The sequence below is a fragment of the Denticeps clupeoides genome, chromosome 5, assembly GCF_900700375.1.
Source record: "Denticeps clupeoides chromosome 5, fDenClu1.1, whole genome shotgun sequence".
Classification (NCBI taxonomy): Eukaryota; Metazoa; Chordata; class Actinopteri; order Clupeiformes; family Denticipitidae; genus Denticeps; species Denticeps clupeoides.
Genome location: NC_041711.1, coordinates 33,139,361 through 33,151,273, shown reverse-complemented (window position 1 = coordinate 33,151,273; position 11,913 = coordinate 33,139,361). Strand labels below are relative to the sequence as shown.

General features: G+C 47.1%; 1 protein-coding gene across 3 annotated transcripts; it reads right to left on the bottom strand.

Moving 5' to 3' along the window:
• Positions 1-3,352: 3,352 nt before the first annotated feature.
• Positions 3,353-11,591, bottom strand: LOC114791063 (vascular endothelial growth factor A-A-like). 3 transcript variants are annotated; one of them, XM_028981585.1, is made up of 7 exons: positions 11,169-11,591; positions 10,230-10,272; positions 8,877-9,073; positions 8,294-8,370; positions 8,185-8,217; positions 6,034-6,165; positions 3,353-4,932 (listed from the first exon to the last, which is right to left on the bottom strand). In XM_028981585.1, the coding sequence occupies exons 1-7, from the start codon at positions 11,232-11,234 to the stop codon at positions 4,911-4,913; spliced, it is 570 nt and encodes a 189-aa protein (XP_028837418.1). In that variant the 5' UTR covers positions 11,235-11,591; the 3' UTR covers positions 3,353-4,910. The 3 variants fall into 3 exon arrangements, with proteins under 3 accessions (XP_028837418.1, XP_028837419.1, XP_028837417.1); XM_028981586.1 differs by lacking the exon at positions 6,034-6,165; XM_028981584.1 differs by lacking the exons at positions 3,353-4,932; positions 6,034-6,165 and adding an exon at positions 6,339-7,305.
• Positions 11,592-11,913: the final 322 nt, after the last annotated feature.

The following is an 11,913-nucleotide window of genomic DNA, read 5'->3' as shown; positions in this document are numbered from 1 at the left end:
CTTTAAGGCTGGAGGTGGAATACATAGAATTACATAAGCACACACCCATTAAGTGCCTCAGGGCTTTAATTACCGAGGTTCTGTCTGTGAAATCACAACCTTTCCCTGCCAAAGGCCCAAGCCATTTAAGGTTTTGAGAAACAACATAGAGAATGAGTGGGAGCACAAAGTACAAAGTACATTTTAAGAGTGTGCTGGTGAACTGAACTGTGTTTTTCATTTATTCCCTATGTGCTCACGTTTTTATTATGATTCAGATTACATTCAGATAACATGTATTTACATAGATAGGCAACATAGCATACGTATAAAACTGAGCCACTTGTCATTTTTCAAAACTCACATAGCTCAGTTAGGATTACATGGAAGCTGTATTCTGAACCACTAATCTGTGGGCGCAAAGCAGAAACCAGCCCTGGACCGGGCGCCATTCAATCACAGGGTGAACACACATTCTATGGCTAATTTAAAGCCAATTCACTTCACTTGTATTCCTTTGGACATGGAATTGGCATTTAGTCTAAAACGGAATTGAAAGAATGTGAACTGTGGGCCAAACTGAAAGCAAAAGAGGTGGAATATTGGAAACATTTCTATATAAACCCAGGTGAGAGGGCAATGCCAGGTGTTGGGGTATAGCCAGGTGTTTTATTATATTTGTCTAGTCATTTTTGCATTAAACAGCTTGTCCATAGATTGTGGACAAATAACTTTCTGAAGGAAGTTTTTACCCCACCGTCATCACATTTGAATTAATGACCTTATTTGCAATGAGGTTGTGCCTACATTTTTGTCAATTAAATTTTATGACGTGACGGAAACGAGATGACGTAAACGTAAATGCTAGTCATGTGAAAAATATATCATATAAATATATATCAAATATTGTTGACGAATAAAAACGAGACAAAACTATACTAATTATGTTATTTCCTTGTGAGTTAACTTTCTCAATCGTTGTTAACACCATTATTTGCGACCTTTGGACATACTTTCTAGAAGTCAAAATGAAAACAGAATGTGTGGATTAAAAAAATAGGGACAAATGAGACCACTGGATTGGATGTAGAATATTCAAATTCAAATTCATATTATTATTATTATTATAATATTATTATCATATTATTAATATTATTTAGTCTCTAGCGTAACAATAATATAATAATATGATAACCATCAGACCGGGTCTTAATATTTACATCTAGACTATAAATCTACTTTTACCAACACTCCCCCACCACTACTAATGCTGCTGATTCATGATAAACAACTGGACTGCAATGACCTCTACAGTCATGGCCAAAAGTTTTGAGAATGACACAAATACTGGTCTTCACAAAGTTTGCTGCTTCCGTTTTTATTATGGCAATTTGCATGTACTCTAGAATCAAATGAATTGTAAAATCCCTCTTTGCCATGAAAATGAACTTAAACCCCATTTCCACTGCATTTAAGCCCTGCCACAGGAGGACCTGCTGAGATCATTTCAGTGATCCTCTTGTTAACACAAGCGAGAGTGTTGATGAGCACAAAGCTGGAGATCATTCTGTCATGCTGATTGAGTTAGAGTAGCATACTGGATGCTTGAAATCAAGTAGAGATGGCTGAAGAAGGCTTCCGGGTTCCAAGCTTCAGGAACCCGGATGCCACCAGTGCAGAGCTTGCTCAGGAATGGCAGCAGGCAGGTGTGAGTGCAGAAAATAAAAGGTGAGCGCTACCATCAGTCCTGTCTCGTTCCAAGCTATGATGGAGGACCGTGCCATAAGACCAAAGAGAGAACTAAATGGCTTGGGGAACAAAACATAAAAACACCAAAATGTTTTGAGCACTGTTCTATTGTCTGGCACTTTGTGACAATGTACATTGTAAAAAGCGCTGTATAAATCAAATTTCATTTAATTGTCAAATGGGTGTGACTAAAAGATAATTTTTTTGTCTATTCTCCTTGTACTATTGACAGGGCTTAATAATATTGTACTATTTAAAAAAAGACTAAAATACAATTTTCACATACTCAAACTAGACTAAAATGTCATCAGTTTTCTTTGACTAAAACTAGACTAAAATAGTAATGGATAATTCTGACTAAAATAAGACTAAAATGCTCAAACTTGATGCAAAGACTAGACTTAACCCTCAAAGCCTCTTGATATTGTATATACATGATTGTACATCATATTGTATATATATTGTATATACTGTACATATATACAAAACCTCTTTTTATTATTACTGGGGTCGACATAATGGAGATTACCACCTCAGGGATTGTGCAAGCAGGTTTCACACATTTTAAACACCGTGTTCAATTATTTTATGTTAATTATGAGACAAATATGCATGTCCTAGACAAATGCATTAATTAATCAGTTAATTAGTCTTTTCAGTCATATTGTCAGGCCAAAAGAGAGGCCAACAAAAACACATGGTTATAATATATGGGATGAAAATAGTTATAATATATGGGATGTTAAAGGGTGGTAGTAGCCTAGTGGGTAAGACACTCGCCTGTGAACCAGAAGACCCGGGTTCAAATCCCACTTACTACCATAGTTTCCCTGAGCAAGACACTTAACCTAAAAGTTGCTCCATAGGGGGACTGTCCCTGTAAATACTGATTGTAAGTCGCTCTGGATAAGGGCGTCTGATAAATGCTGTAAATGTAAAGAATCTATCTAGGTGTTAGCCGATTGTCTCTATTGAATAGCAGTCGATGACACTTACTACCATTGTGTCCAGCACATTGTAAGTCGCTCTGGATAAGGGCGTCTGCCAAATGCCGTAAATGTAAATGTGTCCCTGAGCAAGACACTTAACCCTGAGTGTCTCCAGGGGGGACTGTCCCTGTAACTACTGATTATAAGTCGCTCTGGATAAGGGCATCTGATAAATGCTGTAAATGTAAACATATGGACCACAAAGCACTGACGCACATCGCTCTGGACAAGGGCATCTGTTAAATGCCATAAATGTCCATTCCACAGTCAACAAAATTCACCCTGGCCACTGTTGACAGGTTTCAAAGAAGATGGCCGTTTTCTTACTTAAACCTGCTGTTGGCATATCACGACTTTCATCTTAAAGTAACCCAAGCCAATGAAAAAAATTCTGCTTGGTGGAACAAGCCACTGAACATTTTGCTATACATGAAACAGACAGTCATAGCTCATCACCACAAAGAGTTTACACCAGGGCTACACCTTGGGTCAAAATCATGGATGATTCCAGCAAATAAAAGTCAAACATCCAATTTAGGTACATTGTGTGAAAGGTGCAGTCTTTGTGCTGGAATAGTGGACATTCTCCTTCTGGTGGATCTTAGAAGTTCAAAAGAGAGACCTCCAGACAGAAATTCATTTTTCATTTAATAAAAAACAATATCATTTGAAAATAAATATGTTTAATACTTATACTAAAAACAAAAACAAAACGTTTTAGTAATATTTAACATTTCACATCACCAATAAATATATTACTGTAAAAATGTGGAACTAAAATGTGGATGGACACGTTTATTAAAGAACCAGAGAGCTATGGATGTTTTTGCATGTTGGTCTAGCCAGATAGACGGCGGAAGACACCCCACGTCGCCGCAATGTCTTCAATGTCTTCAGGGGAACTGCCCCCGACTACAACACTGTGCAAAAGTCTTACGTTGCTCACAGAAAACAAGAGCTCTTCCAACTGTTTACCTGCGCAGAGAAGTCATTTAGCACTGAAATATATATAAATAAACTTTACCGAGAAACATTTACAAGACACAAGAATGTCCTGTGCTTTTTTACAACGAATGATTACTGCGTGTCCTCCCTCAGAAAACGAAAGACTTTTGCACAGAATCGTAGCGCACAGTCACAACAACCCATGTGACTCGGTGGGGTCCCCAGTTTCAGAGTTCATATAATAAACCTGTCAGTCTAGTACTAAATCCCAAATAACAGTGCTTTAGGAATGTAGTAAGTGTTCTTTTTTTTATATAAAAAAGTCGTCTAAAGTATACAGTATATCTGTTTCATGTTTTCAGTGGCCAGGCAGATTGGTGTCAATGCTGATGAGAAGACAAAGCAGAAAAATAATAACACTGCATATAAATAGAGCAAATTAAATACACAGAATACTCTACATATTCTTTCATAAATTAGATGTAGTGTACTACAAAAAGGGGTATTAGGTGTGTATGTACAGAAACCACTGATAACGTTGTTGAAGAGCAGTTCCTAAAGGTGTGTGCAACCGGTTTCTTTGGAAGGTGTTGGACCAGCAGGTGGAGATGTCCAGGACTACAGTGATCAGTTCTCTCTCGTCTCCATGCATGCCGATAGGTTATATCCCTTTAGAAGTGTTCGGTCCTAATGGATGTTAGTTTGTACAGTCGTCTGATTCCATCGTCGAGAGCTTGGTCATGTCACAGAGAGAAATCCACATCCTGGACCTGCCATTCAGTCTGGGTGACAATCGGCACTTCATCGTTTCCTCTTCTTTCTCAGCCGACAAGAGCCGCGTTCCCATCGTACCGTTGTGGTCAAAGAGTCCATTTAAAACATATATACGTTATATATGTATAAAAAAAAACACAGCAGACCCATTTCCAGTGAAAACAAACTCGCACTGTCCATGCACTGGCACTGAAATAAATCCCGTTCACATGCTCTCTCTGTTCTTAGCAGCAATAAATGTGTCTTTGTCAAATCTCTTGTAATATATTTATATAAAGGATAGTCATATATTAATATTTCATAATGTATTTTATAATGAGGCTCTCTTCTTCTTCAGTATGGTGAATCTGTCTCCCCTCTCATTTTACGGTATGAAACACCTCTTCTGTATGTCCAGGGAATGCGTCCACGTAAGAAAGTGCTGTGCTAATCAAATAGTCCTTCATTCAGTGTCCGTGTCTTTCGCGCCACCAATCATCTTCTTGGCTTGTCACATCTGCCGGAAAACATGTCACACAGCTGGTTAGAGAGCAGGTTACGGAACGATGGATTGTATGCAGGAACCTGGAGAAACCTCCCACTCAGTCCCCCAGTGCCCACGTCCAATCCGGCCCCCTGGCCCACCCCACTGCACCATTCTAAATGCAGCGAGCACGCTGGGGGGTTCAAAGAGCAGCACTGGCGTTTGGGGTCACATGCGTGGGACATTTTGGGATTTCTTCCAGCTTCCAGGAGTGTCGGCATGCTCCACGTTGGACCACACACATTAAACAGGATCTAGCTGTTACGCCGGCATGATCACAGGATAAATGTGGAGGACCAGGAGAAGCGAGTAGCATGGACACCTTTGATTATAACCAACATGTGAGTGTGATTAGCCTGGCATCATCGCAGTTAGGCCTCTATTTCTGTGGGTTGGGTTACTTCAGGTGGAGAGCAAAGAGGAGCGCAGGTCACTTGAAGATCTGGGCCCTTCGTTTAGTGCTAATGCGCCTGTGAGAGGGATGTTCTAGTGCAAGGCTGGCCGCTGCATTGTCTCGGAAATAATCACAATGCTCTTTCCCAAACGGACGCAGAATCCGCTCAGGCCAATGTTCCGATAATTAACAGAACTTTAGCCGAAAATCCAAATGAGTGGAGCAACAAAAGTCTGCAACAAAAGAATAATGAGTTGGATCTGCAGATTTGACCAGCTCACAGCCTCACTGGCACAAACGAATGGGCCCAGGTTCATGGATGTGGAAAGTGCAGATTGTCACACTTTTTAAAGGCAGACCCCCCCCATCCATACACCCCCACGTCAGTGTGAGCGCAGCCACCGCTTGGTGCCAGAACATGGCCCTTTCAAACATCTAGAGACCACAACGCTGGTTGGGTTCTACGGGATCGTGCGCGTCGCAGTTCTGACATCAAGCGAAACACACGTGAGACAGACGCACACATGTAAACACACACGCACACGTACACACACAAGCACAAAAAAAAAGAGAAACCGGGCTGGTGAGAAGCATGCATTTCTCTTTGGAGGAAAGACATGGAGGCATCTGATAGGCGGCCGGATAGGAAAGTTGTTTATGGTGACACGTCGTAAACAAACCTGCAAGTTCTTTCGTTTAACTCAAGCTGTCTGGACTTGCAGTGTAATTGTGTGAATTTGCAGGAGCATTTACAGGTGACAGGGTCCTGCACAAACAAGCGCTTTCTTCTCTCTGAGCAAGGCTCACAGTTGCTGCAAGGGAAGCAAAAAGGGGAGAGGGAGAGAGAGAGAGAGACAGAGAGAGAGAGCTAAGCTAAAGCGTTTTTGGGCAAAGAGAGGGACAGATGTGACACTCATGCACCATCCTGAACCCCCAACACCCCCCCCCCCCCCCCCCCTCCCCAGAAACCACCGGGCTCCTCCTCTTCTGCCGGTACCGGCCACCATAGCCCCGTGCCCAGCCAACATGTCACCCTTGAGGCTTTTTATTTGAATCGTCATCTGGGGCAGGTGGTGTTAGAAGGTGGGGAGAGGAGCAGCAAGGCATCATGGGAAAGCTTTTAACTCTTATGCACACATAGTGTCTCTCTCTCTCTCTCTCTCTCACACACACACACACACACACACAGACACTCGTCAGCACATTCGCAACCTGACACATGTGTGATAAGATCTTTAAGCGACATGTAAGCAACAATGAACACAGACTCATGGACACACACACAGTTTATCCTACAACACATACACACATTCATGATACATGTGGTACAGACAATAGGCAAATGGAGCCAGCATGTGATGTGTCACATATAACCCAGAGACAGGCAAGTGTGAAAGTTCACAAATGATTAAATACAGCGTTACACACATTAAATCTGTGTTTCCTCAAAAGCGAACGAAATGCTGTTTAAAACCATCATGTCACAGTCGGAACGCCTCACACACAGTTCACGCATGATCTCTGACCGTCAACAATCATCAGGCCACTCCCCTTCATGCAACCCCACCCAACCACAAATATACAGCATAATGCAGGGCAGCCAATAACCGTGCCGGCTGCCGTCGTCTGAAACAAAAAGCCGCACTGAAGGCTGTGCGGGCAGATGCCCGGCACCAGAGAGCGGCCACGGACGGGCTGAGGCGGCCGCCAGTCTGGGTCCCACTCGTGCACAAAACGTTAAGGGGGTTCAAGGAGCGAATGGGTGGAGAAAGGGGGCTGAACTTTACAGGGAGCCAAGCAGCTCCGCTGCGATCAAGCCAATGACCAAGAGAGAGAGACCGCTCATGTGCAGGCGCGGCACGGACGAGGTGCTGGCGTAGGCCTCCGGCCCGCCTCCCGAGTCCCTCTCTCTCTTTCTCTTTCGTTTTTGGCCTTTGCCCTTTCTGGGTTTTCTGGAAAACACAAGAAAAGAAGCGCAAAAGAAAAAAAAAAAAGCACTAAATTTGACTGGGAAGAATGATGCAGAGGTACATCACTGTCAGTTACGCTCCGGCCGGTGTTAAGATCTGTGTCACCGGCCCCTCCTCGCGGGTGGAAGCGTGCCTACGTGCCGCGAGCCAGGCGGTGAGGGAGGGCGGGGCCAGCCCTCCGTCACCGCGCTAACACCCGGGAGGTGCCGGGCCGCACGCGCTCACTCGCCACTCATCCAATTAAGAGCCGGGGGCGTCCCCCCGGCCGCTCACCGCCGTGGATCTGGACCGCTTCGCGCGCCCTGCTGCTCTGGCAATGCCGGTAACCAATGGCAACGCCGCAGACTCCCAGGCTCATCTACTATTTACAGCACTAAAAATAAAGATGGCCTCGCTGCACGGCACCTGTTTCTAAAAATAGCATCTGGAAGTAGCCAAGGGTCAGTCAGTCTTGAGCAACTGGGATGTTATGACGTTGTAAACGGCTATGGGTGGTCCGAGGGCTCCACAGACGACCATTCTACGCCAATAACTTCTACCCGTCTCTTTTTTATATATATATATATATATATAAAAAGAGAGAGACGAGTAGAAGCAGGTCACGGGAGAATCTAGCAGAGCTTGCTGAAACACCTCTCCTGCCAAGAGTGACATGTGATAACAGCCCGCGCAGAGGGACCTCCTCAGTAGCATGCTAGCTTTAGCATTAGCGGCCCGGCGAGTGTCCAGCTGACCGCTTCTCGTCTCTGGCCGGGGGAAGTGAGCGGTGGTGTGAAAATGGCAGCATGAGGGCCCTCCACTGAACACACACACACGTCCCCCCCTCCCCAACGGGTTATAATGACAAAAGAGTTCACTTACTTTTCTTTTGTCGATTTGACTTCTTTCTTTGGTCTGGCGAGGAAGAAAACACCGTTTTAGCTCCTGGATAAGACCGTACAACGTGGAAAGGCAATATTCATGTACTCACTTGCATTTACACTTCGTGTGTTCTGTGAAGCTCAGCTGAAAGTTGTGTTGCGATACGCGCTGTTTCACTCGTATTACCTGCGGGGAGACGGAGCAGAGTTCACTCAGCGACAGGATGTGTGCTTGCTGTGTGGGACTGGGAGCGGGAGACATTACGCCGCCGCAATGGGACGTTAGAAAAGCGTGTCAATGTCCTCCGCCTCCTTCCTGCTCTGTCCATTTACATTTACGGCATTTACCAGACGCCCTTATCCAGAGCGACTTACAATCAGTAGTTACAGGGACAGTCCCCCCCTGGAGACACTCAGGGTTAAGTGTCTTGCTCAGGTAAGTGGGATTTGAACCCGGGTCTTCTGGTTCACTACCACCCAGTCCATCTGACCACAGCTTGACCGCTGGTAAAATGCTGAATAGCAGCCGGCGGGCGGGCGGAGGGGCGGGGCCAGGCATGTGCTGCGTCACGTTCCGCGTGCAGGCAGAGACGCCAGTGCAGGCGGGGGGTAAACAACATAGCTGACATGCCAGGCCGCGCCGCCACCGCGACCCTGCCCTGTCCCCCCGAGAGCGCCGGGCGAGGGGCTCACCTCCAGTGTGACGTTGCGCGTCTCCGTGGGGACGCACTCCAAGGCCTCGTCGGTGCAGCAGCCCGCACAGCGCGAGAGGACCACGCAGGACGGGATGTAGGTGTGCTCGATCTCGTCCGGGTACTCCTGGTAGATGTCCACCAGCACCTCCCGCGTCCGGCACATGCTCTTGTTGTAGACCTCCATGAAGGGGACCACTGGGTGAAGACAGGGAGAGAAATAAACAGCGCGCTCCATCTTTTTATTGTCTGTTAAAGGCTCTTCACTCCCCCTCTCCTCCGGTCTTCCTGTATTCCTGCTTTCTCAGCTCTGTAATGACAGAAGGCATTTCCTGTGCGGCGTGATTATTACCAAAGCCGGCTCAGCCGATAAACAACGCTACAGATCTCCGGCTCCGAGCGCAACAAAGGCCTCTATTGTGCTGACACCTCATTTGCAACTGGGTGCAACAGTGAGCAGAAATGATTTGATTTTTTTAATGTTCTCACTTCCCACTGCAGCCCACAAAACGCTGTCCACGCCATCCGACGTCCACACTCGAGAACAATTTGGGTTCCACCTGGGCCGACCCGCCACTGCTCCTCGTGACCTCACGGGCTCATTAAACACAGGCCACCGGTGAAGCAATGACCTTAGGCAGCGTGGCGCCAGGGCTCACCCCTGACACCTGACCCTGAAATAGTCCACCACACACGGGACACTGCTGTGGCATCACACCACCACCAGCAGATACCAGACACGGACGTGCACCCCAACATTTGCTGGTCAATGTCAGTATCGGCCAACAACCAATGCAACTGAAAATTTATTCATGTGAAAGTTGTATCTTTGTTGATAAGTTAATGTTCTGTTCACGCTGAAAAACAGGGATTTTACATACACACATTTTGAAAATGCCGCATGAAATGATTGCTGGACATCACATTTTCACTAAAAGAGTATGAAGGTAATAAAGGAGCCGGAGCTCCCCAGATGAGGAGAACCCGAGAGCCGCGTCGTTCCATGTCCCGGCTACCACCCAAACCTGACCAGGTCAACAGCACACAAATAAACGTGACCTTGGCAACCGAACAGAGCGAGGTGTGTTGTTCTTAAAAAGCAAACATGGCCGTGTCCTCTGCCTTGGACCAAGGCCACCTGCGTCCACCAGCACATAACAAAATCTGCCTTCTGTGGGAATCCCTCTGCTTCACTTTTACACACATGCCATGTTGCGTGTAAATATTGGGGGGTTACTGCGTGTTACTGGGGGTTAACTGCAGTTCCAGGCCCGCCGCCAGAGGGCGACCCTGCGCTGCTCGGGTAAAACTGTGGAAGCGGTCGGACGCGCGTTGGTACGCTGGCGTGACTTACCTTCATTTTTACTCTTCCCTCCCTCCTTGGACACGGGGGCAGTCTGAAGGGGGGGAAAAAAGATTAAAAAATAAAAATCCAAAAGTAGGAAGCATGTTTTATAACTACTATTTCCTCCCTCCAATATGTGCATGACCTAGCAAGTGTATTAGATCGCTCTGTCCATAACAATGACGCATAATAACACGTATATAACCACAATACGTTTTTAAAATAGCCGGAGAATAACCCGTGGGCCGGCGAGCCATTTTCCCGCCAGCGCCGGTGGCCCGGTGACGGTCACGTGACTGCAGGTGGCGGGTCGCTGCCGTAACAGCGCGCCGAGGTTGCGTGAGAAACGCGCCGGTTGCGCGGCGGCCATCTGTAGCGGGGAGAGGGGGGTAGGTTGCGGCGGGAGGGGGGTCAGTGTGTGTGTGTGTGTGTGTGTGTGTGTGTGCGTGTGTGTGATCGCCGGTAAGAGTCACGCGACCGGGTTTCCGCTGCTGCTTTTATTATGGGAGAATTATTGGGGGTGGGTGGGAAACTGCGTGAGCTTTACTCCGGGTTTACTCCAGGTTACCTCGAGTAACAATGTAACGATGTAACGATGTAACAATGTAACGATGTAACGATGTAACAATGTAACAATGTAACAATGTAACAAATGTCGGTATGATATTGCAATATCGATTCGGCAGCTTTTGTCGCTCTTCTCTCTCTCCCTCTCTCTCTCTTTTTGTCGTTGCAGCTTATGCCATAAAGCCGATGTCATTATTCATCATTAAAAGATTACGACCTCCAGGTTAAGTCGAAAATAATTTGCCTTTGGCCACCGCGCGCTGTTCGACAGTCGGGGATAAACCTCAAATAATAACGATAACAATAAAAACTTGGCCTGACAGCTCGGCCCGGCCCCGGTGTCGCCGAGTCCCGACGCAGGCGACGCGTTGGGGTCCCTACCTTCACGGCGGACAGATGAACGAGCGCCGCGACCATCAGCTGCAGGAAACTGGCAGCAAAGTTCATGGCTGTTAATTCCCGAGGCGCCGGCAAAAAGGTTCTGGTTCGGTTCGGGGCGGCTGGAGACGACACGAGAGGCCGGCGTCAGAGCGACGACAGTCCCATGCTGCCGCCCGCGGCGCCGCGACACCTGAGAAATCCGGGGGGTGCGGAGCGGAGGTCCCCGACGTCGGTCCCCTGCCTTACAATCCACAGCGGGACATCTCAGGCGACTCAGGCCGGGAAAACTTTACACGTCCAACGCAACTTCTTCTTCTTCTTCTTCTTCTTTATTATTTGTATAGATTTTTTGGTTCTTGTTCCTTATCCAGAACGGACCCGGAGCTCGTCCTGCGTGGACGCGGAATAGACAGACCGCGTCTCCTGCCTCGGCTCGCTACATATTGAACGGTCCCGACGCGGCCGCTGATTGGACGGGGGGCGGGCGCAGGACAGCCAACGGGACGCGGGCGTCACCGGGACTTTTTCCCGCGGGCTGGCAGACCCCGAGTCGCGTTAAAAGCCGGCGATCTGAGGGACGGAGGGCACGGTGGCAGACGAGATAGTTATGGACTTATGTCCTAAAGTTACCGTCCCCCACGGTCCCCGATCGCACGGTGGCAGAAGAGACAGTTATGGACTTATGGCCTAAAGTTATGGAGGAGGTAAACCGTCCAAACGGTCCCCCATAGTCCCCAATCACACG